The following is a 20,096-nucleotide window of genomic DNA, read 5'->3' on the forward strand; positions in this document are numbered from 1 at the left end:
GGCACAATTTCAGGATGCCCTTCCAAGTTTAACACAGCGTTACTATGATTCTTGATTTCCCTTTCAAGCCCAAGTGCATCCAGGTTTTCAGCATTGTTCTGCAAATACCTGTTGCTTCGGTCCAGCTCCCTTGTATTCATACACATACAACCTCCTCTTTCTCTTTTATTGATACTATAGTCCCTGGAAGTCTGAAGTTTCCTCATTTGTTCTAAGTTCCAAATAGACCGACCTACACATTCTTTCTCTTCCCTACAATCCCACTGTGTTGAAATCAACACTCATCACAAAGCCCTCTACTCTTAATTCATTGTTTTCCCACAACTCAAAGCTGTGGGAGTCCTCCCTGCACCTCCCCTGCCACCAAATTTTTTTTTTCTTTGATAATCCTACCAATGTTTTAAAACCTAAACTTGGCACATCTAATCATTTCATTTTGACTTACTTTCCATTTTACTCTTTTTAACCTCGATGGTGTCTTGCATTTTGGGCTTTAACGCTTAGCTTAGTTGCTCAATCATTTTATTTAGTTGATTTAAATATTCCAATTATCAACCCCAAAGGGATCTGTTTGGCTGCTCCTTTAAGGTCACTGACAAGGATCACCCACATATTTCAAAGTGGAAAAGTTGAAAATAGCCAGGGAAACTTTGGACCATTGACAGCCACCTGACCCTGGGAAATCACAAAAGGATGTGCAGATTTCCCAGTTGATAGCATGTTTTCCTGGAATTGCATGGCTACAGGGGGGTACTCAGGCTCGTACAAAGTCACATCTTCAGCAGTTTCCCATATTGACATTATCAGAAAAGCTTATAAAGGTATGCACGCTGTTAACAAAAAAATGATTTCTACAAAAACTTGGCAAACAAAAATCTGAAGATTCAAACTACACCTAAATTTCCTTTAATTGTCAAAAAAACCTTATAATTTAGTACAATATCTGAATACAGGTCCCAGTGGTGAAAAAAAGCATTCGCACTGACTGTATCTTTGAATATTTATCAGATGAAAACATCTTCAGCTAAGCAGTAATCTTTCGCAAGAGTGTTAATAACACTGCAAAAGTGTAAAACACAAGATGGTCAGTGTCCGAACTGCACCACAGAGTGTTAGAAAATGTAAGGAGTTCTATCTTTAACCTCCCAAGTCAGAAGGTTCAATTGCAAGTCCCACTCCAAGGCAGAAGCAAATTATCTAGTCAAAAGTGTAAAGGTACTGTTGTACAACCAGATGCTGCCATTTGGATGAGACATTAAACTAAGCTCCTATCTGCCTATTAGCATTTTTTGAATGAATGTTAAAGATCCCATGCACTTTCTGAACAAAAATAGTTCTGGTGTCCTAGCTAACAGTCAGGCCATTCATGCATTAGCTGAATGTGGATCTTGCCATGTGAAACCAGCTGCTGTATTCCCGAGATAACAGTGAATATAATTCATTGTATTCAAACATTGTGGGACAATGACAACAACATAAGTTTATGTAGCACCTTTAACATAATAAAACATCTCAAGGCCCTACAGAGAGGCAGAATAAAGCAACATTTGACTCCGAACCACACAAAGCAATGTTAAGATACTTGGTCAAAAGCATAGTCAAAGTGGTAAGTTCTAAGGAGCCTCTTAAGCAGAAAAGAGCTGGAGGAGTTTAGGAAGGGAATTCCAGAGCTTAGGACCTAGACATCTGAAGGCAATGGCGGGGCAATTAAGATTTAGTGGAGCATGGACACCTCTGAGAGTTGTGGGGTTGGATTACAGGGACAGGGAGGGGTGAGGCCACGGAGGGATTTGAAAACAAGGATGAGAATTTTAATATTAAGGCAATGCATAACTGGGAGCCAACATAGGTCAATGAGTACAGGGGTGATGAGCAAGATGCACTTAGTGCAACAAAGGATACGGATAGCAGAGTTTTGGATGAACTCAGGTTTATGGAGGGTGCAAGATGGGAGGCCAGTCAGAAGTGTATTGGAAGAGACCAGTCTAGATGTAACAAGGGCATAGTGAGGGTTTCAGAGAGATGAGCTGAGACAGGGGTCTCAGAAGTTGTGTTTTCATGGAGGTGGAAATAGACAGCCTTAGTGACTGTGCGAAGAGGTAGTCAGAAGCTCATAAAGGAGTCAAATATGACACAAAGGATGTCAGTTTCATTCAGCCTCAGACAATTGCCAGTGAAAATGATGGAGTCAATAGCTAGGGAATGGAATTTGTAGCAAGGACAGAAGACAATGATTTTGGTCTTCCCAACATTTAATTGAGACAATGAATGCTATGTATTGTTATTTTTTCCTCACTTGTTCCACAACTTCCCTTGCCCTAAACATCTTTCTCTAGTTTCTCTCTTATCTCCCTTCATTCTCCCTCCAAGCTTACCTTGTCCATGAGACCCTTCAGTTCTCTCGATCCTATTCACGTGAACTTCTGACCACCCAACTTCCCCTCCTGTCCACATGTAGCTGATATTATAAATGGTTCTCCCTCTTCAGTTGTTATCCCTCTCCTTTAGATATGTTGTCATCACACCGCTCCTCAAAAAACCAACACTTGACCCTACTGTCCTTGCAAACCACAACCTCACCTCCAACTTCCCTTTCCTCTCCAAAGTCCTTGAAGGTGTTGTAGCCTCCCAAATCTATTCTCATCTTTCCTGAAGCCCCATGTTTGAGCCTCTCCAATCAGGTTTCTGCCCTTGTCACAGTTTCAAAACATCTCTTATCAAAGTCATAAACGGCATCCTATGTAACTGTAATCCCCTTGACCTTCTCAACCTGGCTGCAACCCTTGAAACAGTTAACCACACCACCACATCCAACGCCTCTCCATTATCATCTGGCTGAGCGGTACTGCTTTCATCTGATTCCATTCTTATTTATCTAAGCAAAGTTATCTGCAATGGCTTCTCTTCCTGCTCCCACACCATTACCTTTATTTCTTCCAAGGATCTATCCTTGGCCTCTTTTATTTCTCATCCAGATACTGTCCCTTAGCAACATCATCCAAAAGCACAGCATTAGGTTTCACACGTATACCGATGACACCAAAACAACTTGTCTCGACTTCTCCACTGACGCTAAATTATCAACTGTTAGTCCCAAATCTAGAATTGGATGAGCAGAAATGTCCCCCCATTAAATATTGGGAAGATTGAAGCAATTGTTTACGGTTTCTGTTCTAGACTCCACTCCCTAGCTACAAGTTCCATCCCTCTCCCTGGTAACTATCTGTGCTTAGACCAATTTGTTCATGGTGTCAGAGTTCATCTTCTGCCCTCCGTTCTGTTCTATCACTAAGACTGCTGTCATTGACAGGATTTGTGTTTTACTAATGTCCATGATCAAAGTGTTTGTATTTGAGTTGAGTGTGTTTTCTCACCCTCAGAGTGGGTAAATAATTCCAGCAGCAAGCTTTTTTGAGAGTTTTAAAAATAAGGAATGTTATTTATTATCCCACACTTCCCCTGGAGGTTTAAAAATGTGATGTCTCTCACACACACTACCACTCACAAATATTAGGTGAAGAAAAAAAACAACTGCAACTTGGGTTTACTTCAGTCTCTTTCGTAACAGGCCTGTAGTTTCTTAGATGAGTTGATACTTTGGCTGGAATTAAGGTCTTGAAAAATAGAGTATTCTCAGTAAGCTGCGGAGCTTCTGGTAGTTGAATTGTTAGGAGGTTGGTTCTCAGGTGAACTTTTAGTCAGAATAGGTTGGAAAGCGTCCTTCTCCCACTTTGAAGGTATTGTTGTTCATTACCTTGGTTGCTTCGTTGACTGCAATGGTCCGATGGTTTTCTGTTGTTCTCTCTCGGTAGAGCTGATTCTTTCAGTTTTAAAGGCAGGCAATAAGATGGCTGACTCCCCATGTGACCTGTTACAACTCTGAATTCCTTTTCTAAGTAAGGTTGCGTGTTAGGTCAATAAACATCCTGTGTTGTGGCTTTTCACATTGAGACAGCCAAGGCCTTTGTGTTTGGATGTGGGTCCATCACGATACAATGAAAGGTCAATGGGATCTATTTCACGTTCGTCTAATATCCATTGAGTTTTGATATCCCTAGTGAAACATGTAGGTGACTTGTCTATAAACCCCATTGTCTGAAGATGCTGGTCCATCCTTTAAACAACGAGATGTGCGAATCTCATAAGTGGCTCTGAGATTCCTTCACTCAGGTCTATATTTAATCAGGTATTGACTGCAGACTGTACCATCTATAGTTCAAATGCCAAAAGTCACTTGGTATCCTGCAGCCATCTTAACAGTTTTTGTGTTCGCTTTTTAAAATATAGCTTCAAAATTTGTAATATCTTCATGCCTACACTGGACTTGACACTGCCTATTTTCACCTCCTTAACATTGTCCAACTTTGCTCATCACATCTCATCTAATGCTGACACCCTTGTTCATGCCATCATCACCTCAAGACTTGACTCTTCCAACACATTCCTGGCTTGTCTCCCACATTCTACCCCCTCTGTAAACTTGATATTTTCCAAAACTCTGCTGGTTCCCCCAAGCCCCATCCCCTAACATCCCTGTGCTCACTGACCTACATTGGCTTCTGATCATGCAACGCCTTGATTTTAAAAGTTTCATTGTTGCTTGCAAATCTCTCCATGGCCTCGTCCCTCCCTATCTCAGTAATCTTCTCCAGTCCACAACTCCTCTAATTCAGGCTTCTTTAACAACCTTGATTTTAATCAATTTGCCACTGGTGGCCACTCCTTCAGTTGCCTAGGCCCCAAGCTCTACAATTCCCTCGCTACACCTTTCTACCTCATTTTCCTCCATTAAGACACTCCTTACAATCTACCCCTTTGACAAAGCTTTGATCATCTAACCTAGTGTTTTCTTCTGTGGCTTGGTGTCATACTTGGTTTTATAATGCTTCTGTGAAGCACCTGAGAATGCTTTAAGATGTTGAAGGCATGAAATAAATATAAACTGTTGTTAGCAGGAATCAGGTAGAGAAAAGCAAAGTTTATCAATTAGCGACCAGATATGGAAAGTCACTGGCACTCGAATGAGAAAAAGTCATCATGGCATGTTGGATGTAAAAGAAGCAAAGAAAATAATGAAACATTATCATTTTACAACACAGCTCCCATTACCTGGTGGAAAGAACATTGTTCCAATAGTATGACCCTCTTTGAGCTGTACCCTGGTAATGCCTGGTGCCATGTAAAAACGCTCTAATACAACTGACGCCAGTACCACCTCTTTGTCAAAATTACTGGAAATCCATCCATCATAAACAGAAATGGTTACCAAAAGTGGAATTGTCACATCCTTTTTCCTCAGCCTAAAAGGTAAATTGACATATTCAGTGATTATAACTTACAGCTAAAAGTTAAAATAGAATTAAAAATGTGATGGCATATGTTTTTCTGTTCATTACAATCAGGTTGTTTGTCTGTCTCCAGGTGATCTGTTGACCCTGGGGTTATTTCTATAACTCGGACAGGTCTCAGCTGCATGCCATGCAGTTACAGAATGGCTGTGGTTGACCTCAGATTATAGCAGCTGCACCGACGCCAGTATAAAACTATAAAATAATTTTTCTTTTCAGTTTCACACTAAAGCTTATGCAATCCATTATTCAGTGTTGTGCATTATAATGTTGATATGAGCTATTACACTGTTAAATTTCACAGCAGGTGATCGAACAAGGCAGTAGGCATGATTGGATTCACTAAGTTCAATTAGTACATTTCTTCATGTAATAGTACAAAACAAATACACACATTACCCCACTTCAGCGGGTCATCTTGTTTGAATTAAAAGTAAATTTCTAACTTCTATCCCTGGTATCTCTTCTTCCTCACAACCTTTTGCTGCTTGATTGCTTGTTCCAAAAGCTTAACTGCTTGTCAGTACCTGTAACCTTGTTTTATTTCTGGCTGGTTACCATCAAGATTGCCAATGGACCTGTTGCCTTTCTGATCCCATCATACTTTTCCTGTGTTGAAGGGCATTTGGATATTCTGGCAAAGTTGTAACCAGTTGTCAATGGTGCACCACTGAGCAATATGGTGGACTTTACTGCGAGCAGCTCTCAGTGTATTCAGAGTCTCTTTGCTCAGATCTTTCTTGCAATTAATGAGAGCAGATCCCTTGGCTTCAATGACAAGGTTCCATCACAGCGACATTAGCCTCAAACCAGTCAGCGTCTTTCTGTTCTTGTTTCACATACCTTGAGAGTATTGTAAATGGTGTTCAGCAAAGAGAAAACACCACTGTAACCAAAGGTCAGGAGGTTATCACTGACTGCAATAAACAGTTGGGAGAGATGGGTGGAAAACCACCTTGAGTTGTGCACTAGCGAGAACACAGTAACCAAGGAAGCTCTAGAGTCTGCCTGTCAGTGAATAGCTAGATATCAAACCCACAGTGGAGCAGCTCAGCAAAACTACTGACTCATTTGCCATGGGTAAAGCGGCAGGTGCTAATGCTATAACATCAGAACTCATCAAGCACAGAAAAATTGAATTCCTGAATCTGCAAGAACTTCACTGTCTCTGCTGGAGGCAGGGGACAGTGCCCCAGGATATGCATGATGCAAATATTGTGAGCCTGTACAAGAACGAGTGCAGCTGCAGCATTTGCAATAACTATCGAGGCACCTCCCTGCTGAGCATAGTGGGAAACATATTTGCCAGTGCTGTCCTTGTCAGACTGCAGATCTTGGCTAAACGCTTCTGTCCCGAATCCCAAGGTGGTTTCAGAGCTGGGGAAGGTCCACAATTGACCTGATCTTCTTAACCCAAAAGCTACAAGAGAAATGCCGTGAACAAAGCAGACCCCTAAATATCGCCTTGATCAATCTCACTAAGGCATTTAACCATGTGAGCAGAGGCAGTCTATTTAAGCTGCTGGATAAAATTAGCTCCTCTCCAAAGCTACTCAGTGTGATCTCCTCTTTCCATGACAACGTGATGGGTTAGGTCAGCCATGAAGGGTCAACACTGGAATCCTTTGAGGTCTGCAGTGGGGTTAAACAGCATTGTGTTCTGGCACTGACATTCTTTGGCATATTCTTCACTTTGCTGTTGTCATATGTCTTCAAGTCACCTACAGAGTGTGTTTACTTACATACCAGAACTGATGTAAAGTTGTTCTGACCAGCCTGAGATCCAAAGCAAAAGTGCACCAAGTCCATGTCAGAGAATTGCTCTGCGTTGACAATGCCACACTAGCATTCGATGCTGAAGAATACCTCCAGCAGCAAATGGGCAGACTCTCTTATGTCTGTAAAGAGTTTGGTTTGACCATCAGCACCAGGAAGATGAATGTCATGGTCCAGAACATTGTCAATGCTGATAGATGGAAGCCTGTAGACATACTGTACTTGGATTTCCAGAAGGCATTTGAAAAGGTGCCACATCAATGGTTATAGCAGAAAACAAAAGCTCATGGTGTAGGGGGTAATATATAAGCATGGATAGAAGATTGGCTGTCCAGCAGAAAAGAGAGTATGCATAAATGGGTCTCTTTCTGATTGGCAGGATGCAATGGGTGGAGTCCCACAGGGGTCTGTGCAGGGGCCTCAACATTTTACAATTTATATCAATGACTTAGATGAGGGGAGTGAAGGCATGGTAGCTAAATGTACAGATGACATAAAGATAGTTAAGAAAGTGTGTTAAGAGGACATAAGGAAGTTGCAGAAGGATATAGATAGGGAGTGAGTGGGAAAAAACTGGCAGATGGAGTATAATGTAAGAAAATGTGAAGTTGTTCACTTTGTTAGGAAGAGTAAAAAAGCAGAGTGTTACTTAAATAGGGAACGGCTGCCGAATTCCGAGTTGCAGAGCGATCTAGGTGTTCTAGTGCATGAGTCACAAAAAGTTTGCATGCAGGTACAGCAAGTAATTAAGAAGGCTAATGGAATGTTTTCCTTTATTACAAGAGGAATTGAACATAAAAGTAACCATGTTAAGCTTCAATTATACAGGGTATTGGTGAGACCACATCTCAAAAATTGTGTGCAGTTTTGGTCTCCTTATTTAAGGAAGGATGTAAATGTGTTGGAGGCAGGTCAGAGGTTTACTAGATTGATGCCTGGAATGAGCGGGTTGTCTTATGAGGAAAGATTAGACAAACTGTGCTTGTTTCCACTGGAATTTAGAAGAGTGAGGGGTGACTTTATTGAAGTATATAAGAACCTGAACGGTATTGACAAGGTGGCGTGAAAAGAATGCTTCCTCTGGTGAGTGAGTCCAGAACTAGGGGGCACTGTTTTAAAATTAGGGGTTGCCCTTTTAGGACAGAGATGAGGAGAAATTTTTTCTCTCAGAGAGTTGTGCAACTTTGGAACTCTCTGCCTCCAAAGGCGGTGGAGGTGGGGGCTCAATGAATATTTTTAAGGCAGAGGTAGGCAGATTCTTGTTAGGCAAGGGGATCAAAGGTAATTGGGGGTAGATGGGAATATGGAATTCAAAATACAAACAAATCAGCCATGATCTTATTAAATGGCAGAGTAGGCACAAGGGGCCGAATGGCCTACTTCTGCTCCTAATTCATATGTTAGCATGTATGTTCATATGTGATGCTGGAGGTTGTTGATAGCTTCACACATCTAGGCTCTACAATCACCAGCATTTTGTCGCTCAATGCTGAAATCAATGGACACATTGCAAAAGTTGCAACTGTTACATCTAAGCTGAGCAAGAGTGTGTGCAACAACAGCAACCTGACTGAGAACACCAAACTACTAGTCTTCCAAGCCTGTGTCCTCAGTGCACTCTTCTACAGTAGTGAGACCTGGAAAACATATGCTCGGAGGAGAAAAGGCTGAATCGTTTCCATCTTCACTGTCTCAGAGGTATCCTTGGCATCTCTTGGCAGGACAAGGTCACCAACTCAGAGGTCCTCAAGTGTGTTAATTCCATCAGCATACACTCATTGCTAAGTCAACTATGTCTGCGCTCATTCGGCCATGTTCATCGGATGGATGGTCATATACCCAAAGACCTTCTGTACGGTCTGGATCAGGACCTGCTCGGTGTTCAACCTCCACTACAAGGACACCCGCAAGCAAGATATGAAGATGGCGGATATTGAGACTGACAACTGGGAAATGGCCGCCAACAGTCATGACCTCTGGAGGCTGATCGTTTGGAGGGGCATTGGAAGAGGCGAGCAGAAACAGAAAGCTCATCTGGACAAGGAGAGGAGAGAGGAGAATCAAAGACCAATGAATCCTGCACCTTCTCAGCCCAATGTCTTCCTCTGCAGCAAATGTGACAGAGACTGCCACACCAGGTGGAGTTGACCACCACAGCACAAGCCATGAACTCAAGAGACAGAAGGCTGCCATGAAGGTCATAAACTAGATGAAAACCCTCTGGCATAATGAATGCAAGATAAATTTTGATCACTGAGACATGTTAACAAATTGCTTATTACTTGCAACCTGGGGGAACAACAAAGATAGCTTTACAGCAATTTAATTTCCTACTGTCTCAGACTCCCTTTTTGTCTTGCAGGAATATATAATAAAAATAATAAGTTTAAAGTTCCTCCACTCATCACCAATCCTTTATAGGAAAAAAGGTCCAAAAATTGCAAGCCATCACAATACAGAACTTTTATTTCTAGTACCAGAATTTAAATTCAACCCAGGCTGATGGAATGAAAGTCTCCTATCTGTTGACTGCCTTAAATGAAGAGAGTTTGAGATAACTCAATCATGTTGAGTGGGCATAGGTTCATTACACAGATGTATGGCAAGCTCACTTCAGAAAATGACAGAATGAGTGCTGTGGGAAATCAGAAAATGTCATACTGGTATACAAGGTGGGTATTACAGGGTTGGGATTGAAGTACAATATTCAGGCTCAATAGAGTAAGCTTCAAACTGGAAACTATTTCTTAGCAAACATTGTAATCACAAAATTCACAAAAAAAAATAGGATTTATATTTGTTGTACTCATGTGGAGATTACCAATGGAAAATGAAAATGAAATAAGAACATAAAAACCAGGAGCAGGAGTAGGCAATTCAGCCCCTTGAACCTGCCCCGCCATTCAATACGATCATGGCTGATCTAATTTCGGCTTCAAGTCCAATTTCCCGCCCTCTCCCCATAACCTTTCAATCCATTACTAACTAAAAATCTGTCCATCTCCTCCTTAAATTTATTCAGCGTCCCGGCATCCACTGCACTCTGAGGCAGTGAATTCCACAGATTCATGGCCCTTTGAGAAAAGTAAGTCCTCCTCATCTCTGATTTAAATCTACCACCCCTTAGCCTAAAACTGTGGCCTCTCGTTCTAGAATGCCCCACAAGGGGAAACATCCGTCCCACGTTTACTTTGTCTATCCCTTTTAGCATTTTATATACCTCAATTAGATCTCCTCTCTTCCTTCTAAACTCTAGTGAGTATAGGCCTAAACTGCTCAATCTCTCCTCAAATGGGGACAAGTAGGAGTAAGCAGGAAGGAAACATTTTTTTAAAAATTCATTCACGAGATGTGGGCTTCGCTGGCTGGGCCAGCATTTATTGCCCATCCCTAGTTGCTCTTGGGAAGGTGGGGGTGAGCTGCCTTCTTGAACCACTGCAGTCTATTTGGTGTAGATATACCCACAGTGCTGTTAGGAAGAGGGTTCCAAGATTTTGACCCAATTTATAGAAATGATCACAAGTTTATTTGCTTCCAAAAAATAAAAAAAATACATATAAAAAAACAAATATAAATATAAGCATCCCCCATTTTTAAACAGATCCATATGGTTTAATGTCCATAACATTTTTTTTAAAGTGTACCGTATTCCAGGACGACCACCAGGTGCAAGCTTCATGCTCCATATCAAGCCCATCGGTTCCTGGCCCATGTAAGTGCCTCCAAATGACCTGTCTCTGGTGACTAAACAATACCATTAAAGGACGTTTACTATAGGCTTCTGCTTGCAACACTTCTTACTAGATGAAAAGCTGGATACTAAATACTGTTCATATGAAAAATATTTTTTTATAAATCACTTTTCTAGATGTAGGATATATACTAAATATTACAAATATTTAAAGCTTATATAATTAATAGGGGCACCTTTCCCTTCTTGAATAAAACAGTGCAGAGAGAGAGCCCATAAAGTAAAGTGGAGTTCAAAGAGAGAGAGTCCATAAAGTTCAAGGGGAGGGAGAGAGAAAGGCCATAAAGCAGCATGGAGTTGAGAGAGAGAGAGACCATAAAGCAACATGGAGTTCAGGAGGGAGAATGAGAGAGAGAACCCATAAAGCAGCGCAGAGTTCAGAGAGAGAGTTGGGGGGGAGAGGGAGAGGGAGAGAGCCAATAAAGCAGCATGGTGTTTGGAGGGAGAACCCACAAAACAGCGCAGACTTCAAAGTTGAGAGAAAGAGCCCATCAGGCAGCAAGCGCTTAGCTTGAAGAAACTGAGTGAAAAAAATAACTCTGGCATCAGAGGAAACTAGTACGTTGATTGGCCGGTAAGTGCTTGATATAAAGGACAGTGTGTTAATAGCTAGCTTAGGGCACCAGAATTAAGCTATAAATAAAAAGAACTACAATTTTAAAATAAATGAAATAAAATAATTAAAATAAATATCTAAAACACATACCTGTGTAATTAAGGAACGCTTAACTTTTAGCTGTAGGTGGTACTAGCATTTCATAAGCACAGTAAATTATAGTATACATAGGAATTATTCTGTTAATTAAGAAAGTAATTAATTAAATTAACTAAATAATGTAAGTAACAATGGCAGGACAGGTGTTGTGTTGAGCTGTGGAATGTGGGAGCTTCTGGGCACTAAGGTAATCCAGGACAAACAGATCTGCAGAAAATGTAAGCAACTAGAGGAAGTTCCTCAATGCTGGTGCTAGTGCCCCATGAACAGGAACTCACTTCTCCCACGCCAGTCTTTGAACCATGCGTTCATCACTAATCTCATTTGCCCTATGTCAATTTGCCCGTGGCTCAGATAATAATTCAAAGATTATTGGCTTTGAGGTTCTGTTTCTTAATTTGGTGCCAAGTTCCTCTTACTGACTATACTGTCCCTTACTACCACTACATTCCTTTGTGCTCCCCTGCTTGGATGGCTTCCTGTACCATGGTTCCATGGCCAGTCCGCACATCCACCTGCAGACGTTGCTTTGTCCACTCAGGTTGCAAGCATCTCAAACCTGTTTGACAACTGCCAAGTCTGAGGCTCTTCCACTACTCTTTGCTTGGTCCCTTTATCAGAATAATTGATCTGGAAGCTGAATGGCAGGCACTGTGCAAAATCGGGGTTGGGGGAAGAGTACCTGGATACTTTGTTCCAGAAGACGGTCACTCCTTTTAGAATAGGGTCGTCTGTTTTCGTCAGGTGTGAGGAACAGAAGAATGTGGCAGTGAGTGAGGCAGGTAAAGGGACCAAGCAAAGAGTAGTGGAGGAGCCTCAGACTCTGCAGTTGTCAAACAAGTTTGAGTTGCTTGCAACCTGAGTGGACTAAGCAAAGCCTGTAGGGTGGGTGTGCTGGCTGGCCATGAAACAGTAAGCCATCCAAGCAAGGGAGCACAAAGAAATGTACTGGTAGTAAGGGACAGTATTGTCAATAAGAGGAGCTTGGCACCAAATTAAGAAACAGAACCTCAGAGCCAATAATCTCTGAATTATTATCTGAGCCATAATTGACATAGGGCAAATGAGATTAGAGATGAATGCATGGTTCAAAGACTGGTGCGGGAGAAGTGAGTTCCTGTTCATGGGGCACCAGCACCAGCATTGAGGAAATTCCTCTAGTTGCTTACATTTTCTGCAGATCTGTTTGTCCTGGATTACCTCATGGGGCACTAGCACCAGTACTGGGGAAAATGGGACGGTCTACATCTGAACAGTGCAAGCTGCATAACCACAGAAGTAGAGGGGGTTTTAAACTAAATAGTGGGGGCAGGGGATTAAATTTGGGAAGATGTGGTATTTCAAAGGGTAGACGCAAGGGAGAAAGGTATTAATATGGGACATGATGAACAGACCATACAGGAAGGGACAAATCTAAAAGTTAATCAGCAGATAAGGCTAGAGGTTAAAAAATAATTAATGGACAAGATTTAAGGCTCTGTATCTGAATGCACATAGCGTTTGAAACAAGGCAGATGAACTGATACTGTAAAAACAGGATAAATAAGTATGATCTTATAGCTATTACAGAGAAATGGCAGGATAGCATAGATTGGGATCTGAATATTGAAGGATATGTGACATTTAGGAAGGACAGGAAGCAAAGAAAAGGTAGAGGGATGGCTCTATTATTTAAAGATGATATTAGAACAATAGAGGGGGATGACCTAAGTTCAGGAAACCAGGATATAGGAGCAGTTTGGGTACAGATAAGGAATCATAAAAGCAAGGTCACTTATGGGAATGATGTACAGGCCCCTTAACAGTAACCACACAGAAGGATTGGATATCAAAGAAGGAATAATGGGAGCTCGTCAGAAAAGTACAACGATTGTCATGGGGAATTTTATTCTATATATGGTCTGGAAAAATCAGATGGGCAAAGGGAGCCTAGATGAGGAAATCAGAGTGTTTTCAGGATAGTTTTTTAGAACAACCATCCTGTAGCCGGGCGAATGAGGTAAGAGGGTGCGACGGCAAATGGGTAGGGTGGTAGGTGGGTAGGGCGGTGAGGTCAGGTCAAGTTGGAGTAGGGGGGCCAGTGGGGGTGTGTGTGCAGTCAGGTTATGAGATTAGATCAGGTTGGGGTGGGGAGTGGGGGAGGGGGGTGGAGACTGGGTGGTAAGGTCACGTCAAGTCAAGTTGGAGGGAGGGTGAGGGGGGGGGTCGGGTGATGGGTGTGGAGAGACAGGGGTTTGGGAAGATAGCTGGGGGCGGGGGGGAGTCGGGTGTCAGTGTGGGTGATTGGGCAAATCAGTTGTACAGTTACCCAAGAGTTAGACTAGGATTTTTCTGTCTAACATTTCCTAGGCAACTATTCAGGTAAGTAATTCGGAACCATCCAAAGTCTCCAGCTCTAAATCAGAGTTGGAGTCTTTTGGGAGGGTCCAAAGGAGCAGATTTGCCCATTAGAAGATCAAACTTCCCACGCCATTCCCACAGAGTCAGTACATTGGGACTTCTGAGGAGTTCCTTAGCACATCTTGGGACGTACACCCAATCTCCAACAATCCATAGAATGGGCATTCTTAGCCATTATGTGGGAAAAGCCTAGACAGAGTCTGCCAACGAGAATTAACTAATAGGAGAACAGGCATGTGATGTATACTTTTCTAACACATAGGGCATATATCAAATATTACAAATTTTTAACACTGAACTGGCAGTAGCTGTGAGGAGGGGTGGTGTCTGAGATGGCCTCCAACTCACCTGTCCTTGAAGATTAAAGTTTTCCCCAATGTTTCAATGACATGGAATTACTTTGTAAAAGTAACACAATGTAACTTAATTGCACAAACCTCGAACAATCCCTTCTGAATCACTGACATAGTAAGCATATGCCTCCCACCAATCAGCATCCTCAGACAGTAGCTTTGATTGCAATGTGACTCGTTGGTTAGGCACTAAATGTACAACATCAAGCTTGACTGGCTCATCGATAAGTCCCCTTGTTGGCTCCGCTTTGATCATGGGTGCCACAGTATAACTGTTTCTTCTCATAGTACCTAGATTTAAAAAAAAATGTCCATAGGTTATTGATGGAATGGAAACAAATTTAAGTTATACATCTCCTGATGTATAGGATGGATTTTGAAAGCAGCTAAATAGAATTCATTAGAACAATTCAACTCCCACAAACAGAACCTGATCTTGTAGAACATGGTCTTGCGATGATGCAATCAGCAACAATTTAGGTTTATTTAGTACACTTAATGTAATAAAAACATCCCAATTTGGAAGAGCATTATCAAACAAAATTAGACACCAAGTCACATAAGGAGATATCAGCTCAGGTGACCAAAAACATGATGAAAGATGTAGCTTTTAAGAGCATTTTAAAGGAGATGAGAGATGAAGAAAGGCAGAGAGGTTTAGGGAGGGAATTCCAGATACTAGGGCCCAGACAGCTAAAGGCATGACCACCAATGATGGAGTAATTAAAATCAAGAATGCAGAAAAGGCAGAATCGAAGGGGGGCAGAGGGTTGCTGAGAGTTACAGAGCTGGTGGGGGATAAGCTACAAATGGATTTGGAAACAAGGATAAGAATTCTAAAAATCAAGATTTTGCCAGACCTGGAACCAATGTAGGTCAACAAGCAATGAGATAATGGATGAATTGAAAATAGTGAGTGTTAGGATAAGGTCAGCAGAATTCTGGATGAGTTCAGATTTAAGAAGGGTGGAAGTTGGGATGGTGGATAGAAGAGCAACGGAATAATTAAGTTTAGATAAAGGCATGGATAAGTGTTTCAGCAACAGATGACTAAGGCAGGGGTCCAGATGGGTGAGGTTTCAGGTGCGGAAGGAGCGGATGTAGTAGAAAATACATCTTAATTTCAAATGGTCTAGTTCAGCCTCAGATGGCAAAGCAGGAGTTGAGTGGAGTTAGTGGCCAAGGGCCAGAGTCTGTGCCTTTGGTCTTCCCAAAATTTAGTTGGAGGATATTTCCACTTATCCAGGAATGAATGTGCATCCCATGAATGAATTTGGAGCAGCAGCCTGACATATCAAAAACAGTGGAGGGGCTGAGGCTAGTGACAGTGAAGATGACCAAGATGTTCTGTATACATGTGATGCTGTGTTTTCAAATGATGTCGCAGATTGGCAGTATGTGTATAAGAAATAGGAGGGAGCTGAGAGTAAATCCTTGGGGAAATGCCAGAAGTTAATGGTGCGGGATCAGGAAGAGAAGCAATTGCAACTGATGCTTGGGCTATGACTGGATAAGTAAGAACGGAACCAGGCAAGGCTAGTCCCACCTGGCTGGACGACGTCAGAGAGGCGTGGTGGTGGTATTGGGGGTGGGTGGGGTGGGAGGCAGGGTGATGGTGTGGTCAACCATGTCAAAGGTTGCAAACAGATTGAGAAGGATAAGAACGGATATTTTATTATGTTCACAGTGACATAGAATGTCACTTGCGACTTTAATAAAGGCTGTTTCACTGCTGTAGTAAGGCTGAAAACCTGATTGGAGGAATTCAAACATGAAGATCAGCCACGACCTCATCAAATGGTAGAGTAAGCTCGAGAGACCACATGGCGTACTCCTGCTCCTATTTCTTATGTTATGAGCTGCAGGAAAGATGGGCACAAATTTAAGAGCCACAAGGACACTGGAGAGGAAAGAGTTCAGAGAGAGGGCATAGTTTGCAAGGACAGAGGGGTCAAGGTGGGTTTTTTGAAGAGATGATAATGCCCAGTATTTTTCTTCATACATTCATGGGATGCACACTGGCAACGTCAGCATTTATTGCCCATCCCTAACTACCCTTAAGGTGGCAATGAGCTACCTTCTTGAACTGCTGCATCCATCTGGTGTGCAGTCCATCCATAGTGCTGTTAGAGAGGGAGTTCCAGGATTTTGACACAGCAACACTGTAGGAGCAGCGATAGTGTTCCAAGTCAGGATGGTGTGTGGCATGGACGGAAACTTGCAGGTGGTTGTGTTACTATGCACCTGCTGCCTTTGTCCTTCTTGGTGGTAGAGGTCACAGGTTTGCAAAGTGCTGCCGAAGGAGCCTTGGGGCATTGCTAGGGTGTATCTTGATACAAACATATGAATTAGAAGGAGCAGGCCACTCAGCCCCTCAAGACTGCTCTGCCATTCAATAAGGTCATGGCTGATCTGACTGTTATCTCAACTCCACATTCCCACCTACACCCAATAGCCTTTCACCCCCTTGCTTATCACGAATCTATTTAGCTCAGCCTTAAAAATATTCAGAGACTCTGCTTCTGACACATTTTGAGGAAGAGGATTCCTAAGACTCACCGCCCTCTGAGAAAAAAATTCTTCTCATCTCTGTCCTAAATAGGCAACCCCTTATTTTTAAACAGTGAGCCCTGGTTCTAGGTTCTCCCATAACACAAATCATCCTTTCCACATCCACCCTGTCAAGACCCAAGACCCCTCAGGATCTTATATGTTTCAATCAAGCTGTCTCTTACTCTTCTAAACTCCAGCAAATACATGTCTGTCCAACCTTACAAGACAACCTGCCCATTCCAGGTATTAATCTAGTAAACCTTCGCTGAATTGCTTCCAATGCATTTTCATCCTTCCTTAAATAAGACGACCAATACTGTGCTTCAGGTGTGGTCTCACCAATGTTCTAGATTACTGAAGCATAACCTCTCTACTTTTGTATTCAATTCCCCTCAACTCCCCCCTTGATGGTACACCCAGCTGCCACAATGCACCAAAGGTGGATGGAACGAATGCTTAAGCGGTGCTTGGGTGCCTATCAAATTGGTTGCTTTGACCTGGATGGTGTCGAGCTTCTTGAATGTTGTTGCAGCTGTGCTCATCCTGGCAAGTGGAGGGTATTCCATCATACTCCTAGCTTGTGCTTGTAGATGGTGGACAGGCTTTGGGGAGTCAGGAGGAGAGTTACTCACCACAGAATTTCCAGTGGCTGACATGTCTTGTACCCTCGGTATTTATGTGACTTGTCCAGTTCAGTTTCAAGTCAATGCTAACCCGCTAATTGTTGATGTTGGGAGATTCAGCAATGGTGATGCCATTGAATGTCAAGGAAAAATTGTTTCCTCCTCTCTTGCTGGAGACGGTCATTGCCTGGCACAAATGGCATCAATATTAGTAGCAACTTAACAGTCCAACCCTGAATGTTGTCCAGAACTTGTTGCATTCAGACATGGACCGCTTCAGTATCTGAAGAGCTGCGAATGGTACTGAACAATGTAATTAGCAAATATCCCCACTTCTGACCTTATGATGGAGGGAAGGACATTGGTGAATCAACTGAAGATGATTCTTCTCCTGCAGCGATGGCTTGATGCTGAGGTGATTGACCTCCAACAACCACAACCATCTTCATTCTTGCTAGACATGACTCTAACCAGTGGAGGGTTTTCCCCCAATTCCCATTGACTTCAATTTTGCTGGGGTTCCTTGGTGCCACACATGGTTGGTTGCTGCCTTGATGTCAAGGACAGTCACTCCTGCCTCACCAATTGAATTCAGCCCTTTCATCCATGTTTGGACCAAGGCTGTAACACGGTCTGGATCTGAGTGGCCCTGGCAGAACCCTAACCGAGCTTTTGAAAGGGAGGGGGGACTGTACCTGAGGGGAGGTAATTGTTAAAAATATTAGGGACTGCATTGGTGCAGAGTGGGAGTTCAGTGAGGCGGGGAGGGAGGGAGTTCAGTGAGGTGGGGAGGGAGATGCTCTTTTCTTTTTCTATCTTCTTCAGCCTTCAGAAGACTTGGAGTTGAAAACCTGCATGAAGGGGTGATTTTTGAAAGCATCCAAGAGTGACATCACAGGGGAAACATAAGTTAATCAAGCAGTACCATGAGCCAGCACGAGAGGAGTGGTGGCCTTGTTAAGTAAGAAATGGTGAGTATTTCTACTGTCCAGTCTTTAAAGTAAAAGTTGGTCTTTAGTTTAGATTATGTAACATTTAAAATGTAAAAAGCAAGTAAGGTCCCTAGTATACATTTAATATTCTTTAAACTAGAGGAAGTAAAAGTAAAGGGAATAATTAAAGGATAAGTCATGGCAGGGCAGGTCGACTAAGTGGAATGCTCCTCCTGTGTGATGGGGGAATTCAGGGACACTTCCAGTGTTCAGGGCAACCAGATGTGCAGGAATTGTCTCCAGCTGCAGCAACTCGAAATCCACATTTTGGATCTGAAGTTGCGGCTGGAGTGACTATGGAGCATCTGCAAGGCTAAGATCTTCATGGATAGCGCATACAGTGAGGTGGTGACACCTAAGGTAAAGAATGCACAGGCAATAAGGGAATTGATGACTGCCAGACTGAGTAAAAGCATTAGGCAGGTAGTGCCTGGGTCTACCTCCCTCTCTAACAGATTTTCCATTTTGGATTCCGCTGGGGAGATGGTTTCTTAGGGGAATACAGCAAGAGCCAAGTCCTTGACATCACAAGTGGCTCAGCTGCATAGGCAATGTCACTGAGCAGCTGCAGGACATTCTGAAAGGGGAGGATGAAGAGCCAGAGGTTGTGGTCCACATCAGTATCAACGACATAGATAAAAGGATGAGATCCTGTAGGCAGAATATAAGGAGTCAAGAAATAAATTAAAAAGCTGGACCTCAAAGGTAGTAATCTCAGGATTACTCCTTGTGCTGCATGCTAGCGAGATCAGGAATAGAATAGACCAGATGAATACATGGCTGGAGGGATGATGTAGGAGGGAAGGATTTAGATTCCTGAGGCATTGGGACCCATTCTGGGGAAGATGGGACCTGTACAAACTGGACGGGTTGAACCCCAGCAGGATCAGGACCAATATCCTCACAGGGCTATTCACTAGTACTGTGGGGGAAGCTTTAAACTAGATTGGCAGGGGGATAGGAACCTGAGCAGAAAGACACAAGAAAGAGAAACAAAGACAGAAACAAAAGACAGTAAAGTAAAAAACAAAAATGGAAGGTAGAGAAAACAAGGGCTAGCAGCAAATAGGGCCATCGTACAAAATATGATGTGTAAAAATGTTAGAAAGATCAATCTAAAGGCACTGTTTCTGAATGCACGGAGCATTCGCAATAGGGTAGAAGAATTAACAGAGCAAATAGATGTAGACAGGTATGATATGATTGTGATTACGGAGACATGGCTCCGGGGTGACCAAGGCTGGGAACTGAATGTCCAAGGATATTCAATATTTAGGAAGGACAGGAGAGAAGGTAAAGGAGGTAGCGTAGCTTTGTTAGTAAAGCATGACATCAATGCAATAGCGAAAAGGGATACTGGCTCAGAAAATCAAGATATAGAATCAGTCTGAATGAAGCTAAGCAACAAGAGGCGGAAAACAATAGTGGGAGTTGTCTATAGGCCTCCAAACAGTAGTAGTGAGGTAGGGAACAGCATTAAACAAGAAATTAGAGAGAGTGCTACAATAATCATGGGTGACTTTAATCTACATATAGACTGGGCAAACCAAATTAGCAATAATACTGTGGGGATGAATTGTGTACA

The 20,096-nt window shown here is 42.5% G+C and overlaps 1 protein-coding gene across 2 annotated transcripts in view; it reads right to left on the minus strand.

The window, feature by feature from the left end:
* Positions 1-20,096, minus strand: part of LOC121285499 (peroxisomal succinyl-coenzyme A thioesterase-like) — a 67,708-nt gene that overhangs the window by 34,620 nt on the left and 12,992 nt on the right. For both annotated transcript variants that reach the window (XM_041201997.1, XM_041201996.1), the window contains 3 exons: positions 14,428-14,634; positions 10,769-10,868; positions 5,110-5,300 (listed from right to left, as the gene is read on the minus strand). In XM_041201997.1, the coding sequence (XP_041057931.1) occupies positions 5,110-5,300; positions 10,769-10,868; positions 14,428-14,629 (493 nt within the window). In that variant the 5' untranslated portion in view covers positions 14,630-14,634. The remainder of the gene's footprint in view (positions 1-5,109; positions 5,301-10,768; positions 10,869-14,427; positions 14,635-20,096) is intronic.

The sequence above is a fragment of the Carcharodon carcharias genome, chromosome 13, assembly GCF_017639515.1.
Source record: "Carcharodon carcharias isolate sCarCar2 chromosome 13, sCarCar2.pri, whole genome shotgun sequence".
NCBI classification, from domain to species: domain Eukaryota; kingdom Metazoa; phylum Chordata; class Chondrichthyes; order Lamniformes; family Lamnidae; genus Carcharodon; species Carcharodon carcharias.